The following is a 19,710-nucleotide window of genomic DNA, read 5'->3' as shown; positions in this document are numbered from 1 at the left end:
ACTCAATGTATATATTAGGAGAGAAGAAAATTGAAATTCAGCATACTGAGTTCCCACTTGAAGAAATTAGAAAAGAGTAAATAAGTCCAAAATATGCAAAAGGAAGAGAATAATGAAGATAAGAGCAGCAATCCATAAGATGAGCAATAGAGAAAATCAGTAAAGCCAAAAGTTGGCTCTTCTAAAAAGAAACAATAAAACTCCAGACAGACTGACAGAGGTAAAAAGGAAAACAACACAAATTCCAATATTAAGAGTGAAGGAGGGGCTTTCAAAAAAGATCTGGAGACATTAAATGAGAATAAAATAATATCATAATAAAATTTAACAACTTGGATTCAATGGACCGATTTCTTAAAAATCATAACTGACCAAAACGCATCTAGATGAAATAGATTCTCTTAATAGTTCTGCAAGTGTTGAATGGATTCTATTTTTAGTTTATAATCTCTTGTAAAGAAAGATACAGTTTAAATGCCTGGCCTGGCAATTAGAGGAGGGAACAGTCCCATTCCATGAAACTTTCTCAGGAAACAGAAAAGGGAACACTTCATCTCATCCATTTACAGTAAGATGCCAATCGGACAACTGAGTATTATAAAATAAAACTAGAGATCAACGTCTCTCATGAACACAGATGTAAAAGTCTTCAACATCAGCAGATCAAATTCAGCTCTTTTCAAAATGAACACTACGCGATGACCCTGTGGACTTCATCACAGTGATGCAAGGGTGACTCTTTGAAAATCAAACATGCAATATGCCATATTAACAGCATAAGGACCAAAAGTCACATGGTCATATCAACTGCTGCAGAAAAAGCCTTTGACAAAATTCAATATCCACTCATAATTTTAAAAAAACTCTCAGCACCAATGGAAATATATATATATGGAAGCCCTGAAGAATAGAGTAAGGGAAACAGGAGGAGGGAGAATACCGAGGAATTATGATTTGTAGGTACATGAATATGTCACAGTGAAAACCCACCCTCTCCCAGCCACTCCTCCAGATTCTGGGGAGACGGTGGGGGACGAACTGGCCTCCCATGCCAGCACAGAGATGCTGAGACAATAGAGGACCTGATGGTCACTCGGGCCAGCAACTGGGCTGTACTGTGGAGGGAGCTCAGCCAACATGAGCACAGCCACCAGCTACCTTTCCCGGTGACCTCTCACGCTGCCTCTTCATATGACCTTAGGGAAACTGTATTAGAACATGGGCTTGGAAGGGACAGACTAAATCGAAGCCACAGCACCTGGGAAATCCAAGATCAAGGTGCTGTACACATGGTGTCTAGAGATCTTCTCCCAGACAGGCAGTGGGCCCCTTCTCACTAGTGCTGCACATGGCAGAGGGAGGGAAAGAGAGCTCTGGTCTCCCTTCTTCTTCTTAGAAGGACACTAACCCCACCCCAGGGGTCCTACCCTCAGCACCTCCTCTAAACCTAGTGACCCCCAATGACACCACCTCCAAACTCCATCACATTGAGGGTTAGGGCATCAACAAATGAATTTGGGGTAGGAGAGAACACAAACATTGAGACCATGGCATTGTGCAACAAGCTCTTTAATAGTATTCCTGCTATGCAGCATTTCACTCAGAAACCAGCTTCCTGTGCTTTGATTCGGCTCCACTAACCCAAGTGCTCATGATTACAAAAGAGAGTGAAATCTGTAAACCAGCTTGCTCAAATCCCCCAGAGTTAACTGGTGCCGCCAACCTAAGGCCTTGGATTTACTGGTTGTTCCGCAGTATTCCGGCCCCCATCCTAAAGAGGAATCTTGGAGCACCAAAAACAAGCCCAATAAAGAGCTGTGATGATTCCACTAAGCACCTGCAACAGAAGAGAAGAGGGTGGGGTGTCACACTCGACCTCAGGAGTCTGAGCAGAGATATGGGGACAAGGAACCTGCAGCTCAGGAAAGACCCATGATCCCTGTCCTCTTCACCACATCCCAGAAGAAACACTATGAGCAGGGAGGTGAGGGGTGTTTCAAAGGGAGATGGGGAATGGAGCAAGGGGGACGAGCAGGGGTCCCTAGAGTCAGGGAGGTAAAAAGTGATGAAGGGTGACCCAGTAAAGGCAATGAGGCCGCTGAGTGATCTCCCTGGCACCACTGAGGTTCAGATTGTACCGTCCAATGGATGCAGCAGGAGGCCCTGGCTTTTCTGATGAATGATTCCAAAGGAATCCCTCTCAGTCTTTGCAGAAAGACACTTCTGAGTTGTAAGGCCTCAGTGTCTATGTGATCTTCCTCCCTCTCAATCTGCATCTCTCAGAGTCAGAGGAAGGATTCCTATTTAAAGTCTGTTTTAGTAAATGCACTGAGACAGGGAGGCCTTGCAACTATCATCTGCTGTTGGTTAGAAAAAAATAGTACATTTTCCTGAGAGACAGAACATTCTCATGCAGGCATTTGAAGGGGATTGTTCCTTGAGACAGAGATTCATGTTCCAGGGGCCCTGCTAGAGGTTAGTGGTCTATCAGAGCAAAGTGTGGGCAGAGTCACTGGGGGCCCAGAGTTCTGCAGGGCTCACAGCACACTGTGTACAGAGAGGGAAGGAGGTCAGAAGAGAAGGAAGGAGGGAGTGGGAAACGACAGGCAAGTCATTGAGAGGTTCAATTCAAGCAAGGCTGGGATACTCAGTGGGCACCTCCCCAAAGAGGTGCCCACTGAGTGCCCCAGCCTTGCTTGAATTGAACTCTCAGAAGCACAGCAGAGAGCCAACCACCCCTAAAATACCCAGGGGTGAGGAATGATCCTTGGGGCTTTTGTACAACTTTGAAGTGGTTTCAGATGCAGGAAAAGGTACCCTCCCAACCCACCCCCAGCACACCTCCCCTGGGTCCAGACACATGTCTACCCTCCCAGCTGACAGGAGAGAAACCCACTCAGCAAGATCACAGCAACAAAGCAGGTCTCACTGCACCCCAGTGCCCAGAGCTGACTGGCAGTTCTCAGTTACCAGCTTGGCTCCAGCCTGGGGCCCTGGCTTCTGGAAGCATGGATTTTCCCCGCCCATCTCCCCTCTTCACCACAGCCCTTCTCCTACCTTACCAAAAAAGAGCCAGTCCCTCCCCTGTCCTGAACCTGTGGGGCACAGGCCAAGATGCAAACATCCCTGGACACCAAGAAGGGAGGATTCAAGACCTCTCCAACAGAGAGGTCTCCAGTGAGGCATGGTGACACCTGCCTGTAATCCCAGCAGCTAGGGAGACTGAGGCAGGAGGATCACAAATTCAAGTTTAGCTTCAACAACTTAGTGCAGTCCTAAATTAAATTAGAGAGACCCTGTCTTTTGGATAAAATATAAAAATGGCTCACTGGTTAAGTACCCCTGGTCGAAGTCTGGTACCAACCCCCACACACAAACCAAAACACATACACACAAAAACCAATCCAACACAGAAACAATGTGAGGTGGTATCATGATGATGGGCATTAATATCAACATGAACTGAAGAATCGTCAGTTTTTGACTAGAAAAAATTGTCTGATTTGACTGACAGTTTTACAATAAAACCGGGCTTGGCTATTTAAATTATGCAGAAGACATTTTTCACTCATTAAATAAGCTGATTGTGTAATTCCAAGGTTGTCAAGAAAAATTGTAATGAAATCATGGGTACAAAATGCACAAAATTACATCATTTGTTAATATTTTACCTTTATGATTTTTTAAATGTTTAATTGTTACTTAAAAATGTATAATGTAATATTTCTTAGGGTTTTTTGGGGGGGTTGTTTGTTTTTGGTTTTAGGGGTTTGTGTGTGTGTGTGTGTGTGTGTGTATGTGTGTATTTGGTGCTGGGAATTGAACTCAGGGTCTCATGCACTCTAGGCAAGTGCCCTGCCACTGAACTACAGCCCCAGTACTTCAAGTTCTTTTAAACCAAGACTTGCTACCCAGCGTCCCGTTGGTCAAATCTCCTATTTCTACAAAAGTAGATAAATGAAAAGAAATAAAGTTTTTTGGAACACAGCCTCACCTCTGGTTTACAGAGTCAATGGCTGCTCCCAGGCTACAGAGCAACCCTGGCAGAGTAAGGAGAGGGACCAGCTGGCCCACAAAAGCTGAAGTGTTCCTGTTGACCTTGTGCAGGAAAAATGGGCACAACATGACCAGGGTCCCCTTCTCCTGGACCCCACTGCTCACTCTGCCAGTTTCCCTGACCCCTGATCATGGGCAATGTCCAACTCAGGTTGCACTGCCAGCCCTCAGCAGGTGCCCAGCCCCTGTGAGCTGGGGAATGGTCTAGTGTCAGGGAAGGGGACACAGGCTGAGGACACACCTGGTCACTGCGGGAAACTCTGTAGCGCAGCGCATTCACAAAGTGCTCACAGTTGTTGCTGGTCACTGAATAGGAGACTTCCTTCCCGACCATTTTCTCTGCCTGCTGGACAATTTTCTGGGGCGGCAGTGGGTCATACTCCTCATCGTTCTTGTTATTGATCCGGTACGCATCTCCTCCAGCCACCACGGACAGCAGCTCCTTTGTCACTATGGCTGTGTCACCGAGGACGGTGAAACTGTTCACGCCACTTCCTGCCACGTCACCTGTGGAAACAGTGGACTCAGGCCTGGGCAGGGCCACAGTGGCTCAGAGCTGGCCCCAAGCCAGAGAGCCTCAGTGCCAAATTGGGAGAGTAAGTGATTTTCAGAAAGTTTTGTCCTCCTCCTCTGGACAGCGTCCTCCCCAGCGCTCATTCCCAGCTGGAGCAGTGCTGTAAGCAGCCCTCCACCCAGGGGTGGCTCAGGGCGGCTGCAATGCTTTCACTGCCTCCCTCTACCTGGGAAATCTTAGTGTCCTGGGACCTGACTTGGGCATGGACATTTACTCTACCATTAATTCCTTTCATATGATTCACATGGGAGGTCCTGGAGTCCTGTGTTGAAGGAATCAGAACTAAAATTAGAAAATGAAAATGAAACCTTCAAATATGCTACTAAGAAACTCGCTGAAACCATCGTTGAAATCAATAGAATCTCTGTGAGTACATGGAGTGTTTCTGTAGTAGCATTATATGAGGCAGAGGGCCGGTGTGCACACGGTACAGACCAATATTCACAGAAAAGGAGTCAATCATATTTATTTGGGGAGAGAATTTGTGAAAATTTTTATCAAATTTATAAAAATGTATTATGCTTTCCCCTGTTTAAAGCACTGTTGATCACCTGACATTGTGCCAATGCCAAGATGACCAGAATAATCACGATATTCCTAACACACTACCTGGGAACACACACTCTCCCTGTATCTTTCACATTGGATTATTCATTATTTGTGGTAATAAGATATACAAAGGTTTCCAATCTAAGGGAGCTGGATGCTGCAACCTGGGATGTCTCTCACCCCCAATAAAAACATATGACTTTTGAAATGTATAAAATATTCCTCCATAAGTGAATTTTTCAAGAAATTCCAAAGCCAATCACGAGAAAAAGTAGATATTATTTTTTGTCAGCACACCCTTTATTTAAGTGGAAAACTCTGAATTAGAAAAATCCATGACCAAAAAAAAAAAAATCCAAGGCCTAAAATAAAGTTCTAACAACACATTAAATTCTCTTCAGGGAAGACAGCCTGACATAAGCAGTTGAGCTTCAAAACTCCATAACAAAAGGGTTTTCAATAGCCTAACTGCTCCACAGGAAGGAACTGAAGCTCTTACTGTGGAAAAGGCTGCTTCTAAGACAATGAACGTGGGGTGGGAACCCAGACTCTTAAGGATCTAAAAAATGGATCCAGGTAATTCGTGGGACCAAGGAGACCTGCTCATTGGACACACCTCCCAAATCAATTGATTAACTCTGGGCTCCTGAAGACCTGGCTTTGGAATGTTCTCCAAGCCCTCGGTATTCTTCTCCACCTAGTTGCACTAACAGCATTCTGTACGAGTGGTTCTTCTCAAGGAGGTGAAGTTTGTCAGAAGCCATGCACTTTTCAGATGACCTCTGTGAGCAGATGATCTGTATGAGCACTAAGACATGAAATCTGTATTCACATGAACCCTATGAAGGATCTGCTGAGTCCTGGTTTACCATCTACAAAGGTCTCCTGAAAAACAAACATCCAGTATCCAAGAGTAATCTTGGGGATTGTTAAACAGAAATGGAAAGGAGGCAGCAGACTGAATGTAGACCAAAACCCCTTAGCCAGCCATGGTGTGGGGCACCTGCCTGTAATCTCAGACACTCGCGAAGCTGAGGCAGGAGGAGGCCAGTCTGAGGCCAGCCCAAGCAATGCAGTGAGACTCTGACTCAAAGGAAAATTTTAAAAGGGCTGGGGTATAGCTCATGGTTAGAGCACCCTGGGTTCAATCCCCAGGGCTTCATCCAAACAAAACAAACCAACAAGAACAAAGGGCCCATCTCATGCAGCCCTAACTGGACACTGTCCTGATTTCCCCAGAGCCAGCTCTAACCCAGACAGACCTCCCTCTCCTGCTGTGAGCAGGACCTTGCTGCTGTCCCAGGGGTTAGACACCAACCACGGAGCACCCGCAGCAGCACAGCCTAAGGAGGCCAGGTTCCTAGTGGCCAGGCTCAGGGACAAATGCACTCCCTCAATGACGCTTTAACAGTTGAGTGTGAGCACTGCTGTGAGCTGAGCTCTTTGTCATTTTCTGTTCAAAGTCTCTGAGTTTGTGAGCTGCCGTAGGTGCCACAGAAGGTCTCAATGTCTCTCACTCGACTGACTTCCTTATGTGCACACAGGTGCATGTCCACACCAGCTCTCCTAGTGACTTGAAGGACTGGACAGTGTTCCTCTGTGTGCAGGTGAGTGGAGTTTCCAGCATGTCCGCGTGTCCCTTAAAGCCATGATGCTGGGACAGAGAGGGAGGAGGCCCACACCTGGCCAGGCCCTGCACAGGCTCTCCCTGCCCTCCTTCATTTCTCTCCCTCACGGCCTGGGAGACAGGAATTCCTATCCCTGCTCTTCTGAGGTAAAGCTGAACTGAGTGAGGTGAAGCCACATGCTCAGGTCACACAGTCAGGAGGCAGAGGAGCAGGATTCCAGGCTGGTCCTGGGGAGGTTGGAGGCCCACACCTGTCCATTGCACTCTGCAGCCAGGTATAAACTCGTGGAAAGATCAACTCCTTCTACTGTTGTTTGACCTTGCAGAACTCCACAGACACAGGGTATTGAATATTTGGAAGGAATATCATCAACTATAGTAGATTCAACAGGGACTGAACTACACTCTAAAATGGACACAGGTGGACTGTCTCTCCTGAACTCACTGGTAAGGAGGACTAGCAGGAGACACAGCCACAGGAGACACAGTCCCAGCATGACTCATTTAGTAATGCTGATTGAGCACCTGCTCTGCCAGCCAGCAGGAGGACCAGCACATAACTCTGTCTGTGTTCTTACTCTTTACCTCAACCCTTGTGTTTAATAGAGAAACCATACTTACTTGGTGAAGCGAGATGCACCACATAACCTTTTCCCACATAGATGGCCCAGTGCTCAAAGCCACCACGAAAAATTTCAATTAGGTCTCCACGTTTTGGTTTTCTTCTGTCCTGCAACAAAAGAATCATACACAGATAGAGGAGGCCTTTGTATGGAATGTTCTAAAACCTGACCTGCAAGGAGCCCCAACCCAGTCCTACAGAATCCCTGTGCTCATCACCTGAGGAATCAGAAAGGAGAGACCTCTCTTCACACGAGTGGGAAGCCTCTCCTCTCCATTTACCATGTGCTTGCTATCCTGGGAATGCACTCAGGACCAAGGAGGAGATGGGAAGGGTGTCTCTGAGGGACCATGGCAGTAGGTCTGCAGCACAGCGTGTGGGGCGGTGATGTGCGCCAGCTGCAGAGAGCATATTTTATGCACAGAGAATGTTTGAATCAGCAAATGTCGATATGATTCCCAAGAAGGTCCAAAACGCATCGTTAAAGGTCACCAGCCATGAGCCTGGGCTTCAGTGATGCTTATGAGGTACAGAGCACCCACGTGTAGACCCCAACCTGCCAAACACTGCAGAACAGTTGACCCCACTGTCCATCATCCTTCGAGCAAGAACTACCATCACCCTCCTCGACAGATGAGAAGACTAGGTCTCAGGATGGTTAGGTGACTTGCCTAGAGAGCAGAAGAGCCAGAGGAAACCAAGATCTCAGGGTTTCCCAGAAGGTTTCAGACAAGCTGGGGCAGCTGGAGTCTGGGCTCCAGGCCAAAATCAAGAAAAAGAAAGACAGGATGTGTTTGGGAGTCAGAGGGGGAGGGGTTCTCTTCTGAAGTTCGCATGAGTGAGTTGCATTTCTGGGACACTCTGAGGCAACCATCCCTCCCCCACTCAGCTGAGCCCAGCCTCTGGCCCAGTGCACCCTGCCAGGGAGCTGAGCTGCTGCAGAGACAGGTGAGGGTGCAGCGGCCTGGAGGAGGTGGGAGATCTCCTGGGAGTTCAAGTCCTTGGCAGCAAGGATCAGGAGTCAGCTTGACCCAAGGTGGGCCGATTGGAGCATCAGAAAGATACTAACTGCCAGCAGTGGTCAGGCATGGCTGTAGTCCCAGTGATATGGGAGCCGTGGCAGGAGGATAAAAAGTTTGAGGTCAGCCTGGGCAACTAGGAGACCTGGCCTCATAATGAAGATTAAAATGGGCTGGGGGTGTAGCTTAATGGTAGAGCACTTGCCTAGCTTGCACGAGGTCCTGCTTTCAATCCCTAGTACTGAAAAAATAATAACCACACATGTATTGAAGCACATCGAACTGGTTCTAGTAAACACAATTAAGCAAAGGAAAAGATTCAAGTATGTCTTAGATGAACTGTTCTCAGGGAACCCAATTAAAAGCTACCATAAAACCTAAAGCTACAAATCAATATTTACAAGGTAGCTATATACATGTGCAAATGCATAGAAATATATATCGCGGGGCAGGCCCCAAGCTGCTTCAGGGAAAGGAGACAGAGCAGGGAGCCTGGGAGAAGGGCTGCCATCCTTCACGCTCTTGGCTTTGACTTTAATTTTGGTCTTTCTTTCGCTTTTTTAAATTCTCTTTCCACGTTTTATTGGTGCTTTATACTTGTGCATAATGGTGAGCGTTTTGTTGAATATACACACATGCACCCCATATAGCAATATATTTTGGCAAATAGCACTCCCCAACACCTCCCCATCCCTCCCCTCCTCCCACCCCTTGGTCCCTTTCCTCTCTTGATCTCCCTTGGATTTTCTGCTTTGGGTTTCTTAAATAAGGCAAATACATTCACATTTTTTGTGGAATTAATTAAATTAAACACAAAACTAAAGGCTTTGGAATCAAAACCCTCCTCCACCTTTGGACACTCCCCACTCTGATCCTCACTGGAATCTCATTCTCCGTTTCCTCCTTTACAACCTGTTTCTTGAAGGCTGGTTTGGGTAAAGTAAAGCCTTCAGTGAGGTGCCAGGAGGCAGCCAGCACTCAGGAGACCAAACTCCACACAGCAGCTGAGGCAGGGAAGCCTCTGGGCTCTTGGACCCAAACCATGGTTCCTTTCCTGCTGTTCAAGAGCCCCATACCTGCAGCCCACCTGCCCCGCCCCATCCCTGTCCCCTCTACACCTGAGCTGTACCCAACAAGTACAAAAGACATATTCCTGCTAACAGACTGTCATTGTTGCTTTTTAAATGAAAGCTTTAAAACCCTTTCTGAAGACTCACCTGAGCCATCCTTCTGTCCAGAAGTATTGTGTGGTGCTGACTAGATGTCCAGACTTCTTTTATTTAGCTTTTAAGTTTCATTTTTCTGTAACTCCTCTGTATTGTTATGCAAGCATAACAATACGGGAAAACATAGATCAAAGTTTGTGGAGAGAAGATGAGCCCCCAGCCATAGCCTGATCCTGTGGGTGTCAGCAAAAGCCAAGCCTGAGAAACATTCCTTGCCAAGAGCTGAAGATGTTATCAGCCTTGACTACTCAGCTCTGATGCTAACAGTTATCAGACTTCCAGTAGATTTGGACGTCCTGGGTGCAGCAGGATGTTCCCAGCACTGGAACAGTAGGATAACTGCACAAGTGTTTCTAGCTCTGTAACTTTTTAGTCCACAAAGAAGCCTCTTGATAACTCACAACCTTGAAATTTACAGTGCCCTGGAGTTTCACTGCCTGATGATGAGACCCTACGTAATAAACTTGCAGAGCTAGTTCTGGGTCACTGTTCCTCCAACAGAGTGCTGTGTCCCACCTGGCCCCAGGTTTGCTTAAAAATGTCTCTGCATTTTTCTCCATCCCCAGTCTCTCCTGCTTGAGATCCTTTGTTGATGCTGCACAGGTCGTGACAAAATTCACATAAAATATTTAATCATCCAACAAGTGCAAGGCACACATCCAGGACACAGTCAGGTATGGAAATCAGTGGGGGAGGGGGGAAATCAGAGCTCAATGTGCATTCAGGAGGATTCAGTGGCATCTCTGGTCCGGGGGACATTCCAAAATCTCCAGGTTTCAGGGAGAGAGGAGAGCAAGTAAAACAAGCAAGTTGGGTGGGTGTGGGGAAGGCAGGACGGAGGAACAGAGCCACAGGGTAGGGTTTCAAGGGCGAGAGAGGGGCTCTGAGGACACAGACACACCCCACAATGAGGACCCAGAATCACCAGAACACTTGAACATTTCCACCCACTTCAACGCCAACCACAGGCCTACCAGGGACAGGCCACCAGAGATGCATTCCCCACACCCTGGAAACCCAGGGAAACTGCGTGGCCAGAGGATGGAAAGAAACACTCCCTTCCTCTCACCCCCAGATCAGAAGCGCATTCATTCTAGCCCAAGAGAAACCCAAACCCTTATTAATTGGTGAAGAGGCTCCTGCTTTGAAGCACCAGAGTGCTACCCCACCCAAGCCCCAAATAAGTCTCTCTCTTCTGACACCCACTTATCGATGTCACATCCTGGGCAGTCCACACAGCAAGGGGTGGGAGGGACTGGGGGCAGCTCAACATCCTCACTGTGGGGCTTGGGGAGGAAGCAAGGACCACCTCAATCCCTCTTCAGGCTCTTGGGGAGACAGAGCTGTGGGGTGAACACAAGGGAACTGGAACTGAAAGTGGGAAACTCCGTGTTCAGGACCCACAGTGTCACTGCAGACATGCTACTCCCGCAACCCATGTTGCTCCTGTGGACATGTGGCCTCTCTCAGCCTCTCCACCCTGATGTCCTGTAGATTTCAGATGAACCCTCCTCAAGGTCTTCTCCATCCTCATTATGGAGAGAAAAACTGGGGATGGGCTCAGATAATTCCCTTACTTCCCCACTGGATCCCACTGGATATCTTTGGGTGGCTGACCTTCAACCAGGTGATCTTAGTTTATTCTGCTATAACCAGGATGCCCAGATCTACTGGAAGTCTGGTAACTGTTAGCATCAGAGCTGAGTTGTCAAGACCGATAACATCCTCAGCTCTCAGCAAAGAATGTTTCCCAGGCTTGGTTTTTGCTGACACCACAGGATCAGCATTGGTACCCTTAGTACCCACATTACAGTCCCATCTATTGAGCAGGAGGACTTGGTGGGCCTGCTGGCTGAAGGGATGACAGGTGAGGCGGGCACAGGGACTACCTGGAGTGTGCAGGTTGGAGGAGGAAGCAAGGTCACAGTCCTCGTATCAGATCTTGTATCTCTTCAGCTAATCCAATGTGCTCAGTGCCAGAAACTCAGTCTCAGGAGCTACATGAGAGGAGTTAGCAAAGAAGGTGGGTCCAGCTGGAATGCTGCCTGTCCTGAGCTAGAGAGGCTTCTCACCTGCGTCAAGAGAGGCCTCTCCTCTCTGATTCCTACAGGTGATGAGCAGAGAACTCTGTAGGCCTAGGTTTGGGTTTCTTGCAGGCCAGATTCTAGAACAAAGGCCACCCCCAATCTGTGGTCTTATTTTTCTGTTACAGGACAGAACACAACCAAACCTTGGAGAACAAATTGAAATTTCTTGGTACCCTTAATGCACACTGGGCCATCTATATAGGGAAAGCCAATGTGGTCCATATGACTCCACCAAGTAAGCCTGGTTTCTCTATTAAACACAAGGGTGAGATCACAAGTATGAATGCAGGCAGAGGTATGGGCTGGTCCTCACGCTGGCTGGCACAGCAGGCACTCAATCACTCAATCAGCACTTACTGAATGAATCACGCTCTTTCCCTGTGGCTGTGTCTCCTGCTAGTCCTCCTTATCAGTGAGTTCAGGGAGAGACAGTCCACCTGTGTCCATTTTAGAGTGCAATTCAGACCCAGTTAATCCTGCTGTAGTTGATGAGCATCCCTCCAAAGGTCCAGTCCCCTGTGTCTGTGGAGTTCTGCAAGGTCAAACAACAGTAGCAGGAGTTGATCCTTCCAAGAGTTTATAGTCAATTTTGACCAGCTTGATCTTAAACACCTACCAAAAACAGTTAATCCAAAACACAGTCATTCCTGGGAGTAATGAAGGACAAGAACAGCTAGAAAAGATGTTGAGAGCCACAGCCAAAGGGGCCCCAGCAAACTTCCAGCTGCCAGCAAACTTCCAGCTGCTGGCTGATGATTGGCTCACAGCGGCCCCAGCAACATCTAGCTGATTGGCTCCTCGGCCCCAGCAACATCTAGCTGATTGGCTCCTCTGCGGTGATGCTCATTGGACTGTTTCCCTGCCCTTTCAGACCACGGAGCTGCTCATTGGGGGACTTTTTTGGCTCCGCCCACGTGACCCAGCCAATCGGCCTCAAGAGCAGGAGGATTGTGGGAGGTGGGGAGAAGCTTGTGTGGGAGAGAGAGGCTTGGGGAAAGCCGGTGGTGGCAGTTGAGGCTCTGAGGGTTTTTCCTGAGAGACTATTTTGTTTGTCCTGTGTGGTTCTAAAAATAAAGTTAGTTTCTTTTGACAAGTGGCTCCTGATTGTGCCCAGCCAGACTGCGGCAAAAGAGGAGACAGCAACTAGCCAACAGTCTTCATGGGGAATGTTCAGTCAAGTATGGCCTTGGCTCCTCCCCCTCGCAGGACCCCTATTAGTCCTCTTTATGTTTCTCCTAATAGGACCATGTCTAATAAATTGCCTACAGAAGTTCCTGCAAGATCAGATACACAAATTCACCAACCAGTCAATCAACTACTTCTTTAAGATTACCAGCCCCTGATGCCCAAGACGGAGACCTATGACTCATGACCAACTCCTCTAGCTCCAGAGACTCTGCCCCCACCTAAAACCCTCTCTAACCCCTTTTCCAGATTTTACAATCCCTCTTTCACTTCCTAGGAATGAGAACACTCTCCAGCAGGTCCACTCTGCTTATTCTTTCTGCTCTACAGTATCCCCACAAGGAAGCATCAAACCTAAACTCCCCACACCTCAGATGAGGAGCCACTAGCCAGGCAAAGACTGGTACATCAACTTCACTCATGTGCCTAGACACAAAAAGCTTCACTACCTACTTACTTTGGTTGATACTTTTTCAGGTTGGATAGAAGCCTTCCCTATCTCCAGGGAAATTGCTGACACCATTGCTTCCATCCTCATTGAGGAGATCATTCCCAGGTTCAGACTTCCCACCTCCACCCAGTCAGACAGCGGTCCAGTCCTCACTTCCCAGGGAACACGCAGACCAATGCCTTCCTGTGCCATTCATTGCCTCAATCCCGGGACAACCACAAACTGAATTGGACCCTCTTCAACTGGGTGACTCAGTCTTACTTCAGGAACTGCATTCTCAATCATTGGACGAGACCCCAAACAGTCATACTTACTATCCCAATGGTAACCAAGCATTTAGATACTCTCTCTGGTACCATGTCTCCTACCTTAAAAAGGTACCTGTTCCAAATGTCCAGTCCTGGACTTCCACCACGCCCACCAAACTCAAAATTTCTCACCAACCCTCGTCTTCTTTTACTAATCATTAATCTCTCTCAAGTTTCTATCCCAACCACAGATGGCGCTTTAACATCCAAGCGACATGGCACCAGGATGACACCACCCACTCTCAGTTTATGGGTCAAGGTGATTGTCCTTCCACTGGCTGCAATCGGGCTGTCACCCTTACCATTACCGGATTCAACCAAGCCACCTCCAATACTTCCTAGAGTCCCTACAACAGGACCAATGGCTGATACCAAGAATCTCCTCCATCCAGAACTGGTTTGATGCCATCGACGACTTGTGGCTTCAAGGAACTTTTATGGACTTTACCCCTACCAAAGTAGTTATCTATAGCCACTGAGTGTCATTTTGGGCTGCCCTGGTGTTCTCAGACCTGCCCCCTGAACATTCTTCCACTTTCCCTCCTAGGTCCTATGCCACCCACCATTAAGCAGGAAGTAGCCAGAGGACTTTACGCTGTTCCCCATGTCACTTAGAAAAACAAAAAGGGAAAAATGTTAGGTGAAGGACAGGCTGAGTAAGCTGTCTGCAGGGCATACCAAACAAAGTCAGCTGCAGGATGACCTGGCCACTCAAACCCTCTGTCTGGTTCTTTATCAACTATCGCTTCAAACCCAAATGCCCAAGCCCCGGCTCTTGGCTGAACACTCAACCCGCTGCTCAAGGCCGAACACGTAACCCCCCCTTGTGCCAACAAGGCAGCTTGCAGACCCAGAGACCTCATTAGATTTGGGCTATAAAAACTCCCTCCTGCCGGGCCCCTCTCTCTCTTGCTTTCTCTGTCTCTCTCCTGCACGCGCTTCCTCTCTCTCTCTCTCTCTCTCTCTCTCTTCTCCTCTGTTGCACTGCTGCAATAAAGAGCTCTTGGTTGCTCTGAGTGTTGTGGTCACTTTTCTTTCATTTTTTATTTTTGTTTTTGTTTTAAATCTTGTAATAGCATTAAATAGGGCTGAGCATGAGTGATGATTCGTTGTGGATTGGAAGGAGTAGGATTGCAAGTAGTAGGTGACCACAAGAAGCTCTAGGACACTTGCTCATTTTTGCCTCCTCTGCCCCATACTGGGGAGGCCTCTTGCCTAAGGCCATACTGAAAGAGAGAGTACCATAACATTAGCACCGGTATCCAGTATCCCTGTAATTGGGTGCTCATTTAAGCAAAGAGTTAATTTAGGTCTACCTTCAGTAATTAGTAAACATGCTCCAATGACAGCAGAGCCAAACCTTGTATTTCCCCTTTCATTTAAAGGTTGTTGAGCAGAAACATAGGGAATCACAATCAACTGAGCAATAGAGGAGCCTTTGGAGAGGCTTAAGGGCATATGGGACCACATTTAGACATATATTGTACCGGTATAATCAAAATTAGTTACTCCCAGAACAACAAATTCTCCTCTTTAGCATTATGAGAACAAGACACAAGTAATCCAAAAGTATTGGGGCTGGGGATGTGGCTCAAGCGGTAGCATGCTCGCCTGGCATGCGTGCGGCCCGGGTTCGATCCTCAGCTCCTCAGCACCACATACAAACAAAGATGTTGTGTCCGCCGATAACTAAAAAATAAAAATATTAAAAAAAAAAAACAAAAGTATTGGATAAGGGTTTCTGATTCTGAGTAATAATTTTTATATATCTCCCTAGGAAGTTGCACTTGGGCATTTGCAATAGTAATTAAAGTTAGAACTCCCTCTAGTGGCATGAAAGGATTTCTGCAAGGATGTTTTCTTTGAACTGGAAACATCTGTGTCAGAGGCTGAAAAAAACGGATCCCCTCCTTTTGCCCTGGGGTTGGTACATTGTAATTCGTTAAATACAACAAAAGGTAATTGTTCATGCTCCAGTTGACAAGCGGTATTTAGCCTAATAGGAAAAACAGCTAAACTATGAGATTTTCATTCCTCCTGTATTTGCTGCATACTTTCAGTTAAAGGGGATTTATGTGGGGGCGGGGTGATTGGTTGCTGCTAGGGCAGGAGCAGTGGTGGATGATTTAAAGGGGCCACGCATTCGACCACTGAGTCACATCCCCAGCCCTATTTTGTATTATATTTAGAGACAGGGTCTCACTGAGTTGCTTAGCACCTTGCTTTTGCTGAGGCTGACTTTAAATTCGAAATCCTCATGCCTCAGTCTCCTGAGCCACTGGGATTACAGGCATACATCACCACACCCAACCCAATATCATTGACTTTTTAAGTGTATAAATTTCACCAAAATTTTCCAATTTCTTGTCATGAAGTTATTTATTGATATTTCATGTTGGTTCCAGCTCATCGGCATCTGTACTTAACACCCTCTCTTTTATTCCTAAAATGTTAATGTTCTCTATTTTATATTCTTGATTGGATTCATTTGATTTTGTTGTAGTCTTTTTACTTTATTTCTGCTAATTATTAATTTGCACTTTTTTCCTTAATGTGAAGATTGATACTACAAATATCTTCCTGAGCATCCCTTTGCTGCATGGGTAAAATACTGATATCCAGTATTTGTATGATCATTTATTTCTAAATATTACCCAATTTCTATTGTTTCCTTCTTTGATTCCTAGTTTACCTAGCAGTATGTTGTAAATTTTCTGAAAGTGTGAGCTCTTCCCAGCTATGTCTTTGTTACGGATCCCAACGTAACTGCACTACACTTGGAAAAGATTATCTCAATGAACTAATCCCACAAAATGTGTTGAGACTTCTTTAAGGCTCAGGATACAATTTTCCTAAATATTCCTTCATGTGAAGTTTAAAAAGAATCCGTATTCCACAATCATACTACATGTATCCATTAAATCAGCTTGTTGGTAAAATTTTTCAGATTTTCTATATCTTTGCATGTCTTTATTTAGTTCCTAAGAGAAGGGTTGTGGGGAGCCACTCTGAATGATTCATGTCATTAATCTTGGAGCAGAGAGGCTTCGACTGTCACTACAGTGACTTGGACATTGGACTTGTAGTGACTTGGACATTGCCCTATCCCAGAAGTTTGAGGACAAGTCTTCAGATGTAGGCATCGCTCTACAGCCCTTGGGTCGAATTACACTCACCTTTCAGTGTAATTCCACCTCTTCTTACCTTTTTTGGATGGAACTTTGTAAGAATGAGGGTCCTTTCAATAAAAGCCCACTTCCAAACCTGTTCTCTCCCCCTCTCTCCGTCTCCCTCTCTCCGTCTCCCTCTCTCCCTCTCCCTCTCTCCAGCCTCTGTGACTTTCCCTTGCTCTCCCATTTGGGGAGCTTGAGGCCGAGATAGGAGGAGCCATCCTGAAACCTGTTTAAAGGTAAAGTTTGTGTCTGTGTTTTATTTGGTGTCCCTGGAAATTCACACGAGTGACCTTAAGTTCAGCTGCCTCTGCAGGTCAGGAGCAGCAAAGGTATTTAGTTCCCCAGTATGATGGTATGATTTGCCAGTTTCCCTTGTAATCTGCGAAGATTTTCGTTATGTATTTTAAGACTATTAGATACAAACAGAGAGTTGACATATATTGATCCTGAGTTGGAACTTTAATCAGAACACTTTTATCCTAATAACTTTTGCCATAAATGCTATATTTTCTGGTATCATTATACTAGCTTTTGGTTAGTTTGTATACTAAATTTTTCAATAAAGTAAATTTATTTTTCCTTTCAGTGATAACCTTTAGCCTATACTCTTTTTTATTATTGGTACAAATTATTTACACAGAATGGTGAGTTTCATTGTGGTTTATTTGTATAGACATAAAAACACAACTTGATGGATTTACTCCCTGGCACCTCCCCCAACCTCCACCACCCCTCCTCCTCCTCCCCCCCACCTGCTTCCCCTAACCCAGTGGTCTCCCTTCTACTTTTCTGGCAATCCTTTCCCCCTGCTTTTTCCTTCAAGCTTAGGAGAGAAAACATGAGGGTTTTCTGAGTTTAACTTATTTTGCTCAAATTCATGGTCTCTGTTTTGGTTCATTTTCCTGAAAATAACAATTATTTTTCTCTTTATGGCTGAATAAAACTCCTTTGTATACAGATTTTCTTTATCCATTCATCTGCTGGTGGGCACCTAGGCTGATTTCATAACCCGGCTACTGTGAATTGCGCCAATATACGTGGGTATGCATGCACCTCTGACGTATGCTGACTTTAATTCTTTTGGATAAACATCAAGGAGTGGTAAAGCTAGATCATATGATAGATCTATTTTAGATTGTTGAGAAACCTCTGTACCAGTTTCCATAGTGGCTGTACCAATTTACAATGACAACAACAGTGTACAAGAAAGGTCTTGAAATGTGGCTCAGTGGGTAAGTGCCCCTGAGTTCAATCCCTGGTACCCAAACCCCCCCAAAAAAAATTCTTTCCCCCATCCCCCACTCCTCCCCAGGTTCACCAGTGTTTATTGTCATGCGTATTCTTGAGTAAGATGGAATCTCAGTATAGTTTTGATTTGCATTTCCCTGATGACTAAAGATGTTGAACATTTTTTCATGTATTTCTTTTTCATTTGTATTTCTTCTTTGAGAATTACCTGTTCAGTTCATTTACACATTTATTGATTAGGTTTGGGGGGGGGGGTTGTTGTTGTTGTTTTGTTTTGGTTTTGCTTTTGGTTTTGGGTTTTTTTGGTGTTGAGTTTTTGAGTTCTTTGTGTTTTCTGGACAGTAATCTTCTGTTGGAAGAGTAGCTGCAAAGAGTGTCTCCCATTCTGTAGATCACCTCTTCACTGTTGTTTCCTTTGCTGTGCAGAAGCTTTTTAGTTTGATGCTCTCCTATTTATTGATTCTTGCTCTTATTTTCTGAGTTGTATGGGTCCTATTCAGAAGTCTTTACCTGCACCTGTATGTTGAAGTGTTCTCCATTTTTCCTTCTAACAGTTCCAAAGACATCACAATACCCAATTTCAAATAATATTTCAAAGCCGTAGTAACAAAAACAGATACATGGACCAAAGGAGCAGAACAGAAGATGCAAACACATACAGCTACAGTCATCTGACTTTTGCAAAAGTGACAAAAACATTCATTGGAGGAAAAATAAAGCACTTTTAACAAATGGTGTTGGGAAAACTGGATATACATATAGACTGAATAAAATTAAAAACCTCTCTCCCACCCATACAAAAGTCAACTCAAATGGACCAAAGTCCTAAGTATCCTAATTTTTTAGTATTTGCTTAGCATATCTCTTTTATCCTTTTAATTTTTAAATAGTTATAATTTATCTAAATAAATTTGTCTTATTTTATTTAATTTTAAATTTTAGATATTATTGAAGACGTTTGCTAATTTAAAATATTTAACATAAAAAAATACTAGAAAATTTACTATAGTTACTATCCACGCACCATACTACTGCCTCAATTTAAAACTTTATTTTTTAAAAAATAAAATAAAAACTAAGCAAAACCACCCAGCACAAGGCCACACGCCTGTAATCCCAGAAGCTCAGAGGCTGAGACAGGAGAATCGCAAGATCAAAGCCCAGCCTCAGCAAGAGTGAACTGCTAAGCAACTCAGTGAGACCCTGTCTCTAAATAAAATACAAAATAGAGCTGGGGATGTGGCTCAGTGGTCAAGTGCCCCTGAGTTTAATACCCGCTACAAAAAAAGAAAAAGCAAATTAAATAAAACATTATTTTACCATATTTGCTTTATCTCTTTTCTTAAATTAGGACATATGTTAACATAAGCTTAATACTATTATCACACAATAAAATTAATAATTCCTTAGTATTCTTTAATACCCAGAATAAATTTGAATTTTCCAATTATCTCAAATTGCTTTTATAGTTTTTGTTTTTTTATAGTTGTTTTTGACATTTGCTTTTTGTCAACTATTTCTTTCAGCACAGAACAGCATTCACACACCCCAAATTTTTCTCCTCAATAGCATTAACTTTATTAAG

General features: G+C 45.2%; 1 protein-coding gene across 3 annotated transcripts; it reads right to left on the bottom strand.

Moving 5' to 3' along the window:
* Nucleotides 1-1,551: 1,551 nt before the first annotated feature.
* LOC124093170 (phospholipase A and acyltransferase 2) lies at nucleotides 1,552-12,485 on the bottom strand. Of its 3 annotated transcripts, none has more exons than XM_058579544.1 (6): nucleotides 12,377-12,485; nucleotides 12,118-12,292; nucleotides 9,665-11,670; nucleotides 7,428-7,536; nucleotides 4,298-4,563; nucleotides 1,552-1,837 (listed from the first exon to the last, which is right to left on the bottom strand). In XM_058579544.1, the coding sequence occupies exons 3-6, from the start codon at nucleotides 9,671-9,673 to the stop codon at nucleotides 1,772-1,774; spliced, it is 450 nt and encodes a 149-aa protein (XP_058435527.1). In that variant the 5' UTR covers nucleotides 9,674-11,670; nucleotides 12,118-12,292; nucleotides 12,377-12,485; the 3' UTR covers nucleotides 1,552-1,771. The 3 variants fall into 3 exon arrangements, with proteins under 3 accessions (XP_058435527.1, XP_058435526.1, XP_058435528.1); XM_058579543.1 differs by having other exon boundaries at nucleotides 9,665-9,846; nucleotides 11,563-11,670; nucleotides 12,118-12,484; XM_058579545.1 differs by having other exon boundaries at nucleotides 9,665-9,760; nucleotides 11,563-11,670; nucleotides 12,118-12,484.
* Between the last annotated feature and the right edge of the window lie 7,225 nt (nucleotides 12,486-19,710).

Source organism: Marmota monax, unplaced genomic scaffold, assembly GCF_021218885.2.
Source record: "Marmota monax isolate L192 unplaced genomic scaffold, Marmota_monax_Labrador192_F-V1.1 WCK01_AAM20220418_F8-fsc00038, whole genome shotgun sequence".
Lineage (NCBI taxonomy): Eukaryota > Metazoa > Chordata > Mammalia > Rodentia > Sciuridae > Marmota > Marmota monax.
This window is presented reverse-complemented; position numbering and strand designations above follow the sequence as displayed.

Coding starts and splice junctions, on each gene's coding strand:
- LOC124093170 (XM_058579544.1), bottom strand. Junction 4,564..7,427: donor GGTGCATCTCGCTTCACCAA/GTAAGTATGGTT, acceptor CTGTTTCCACAG/GTGACGTGGCAGGAAGTGGC. Junction 1,838..4,297: donor GAGTTTCCCGCAGTGACCAG/GTGTGTCCTCAG, acceptor CTTCTGTTGCAG/GTGCTTAGTGGAATCATCAC.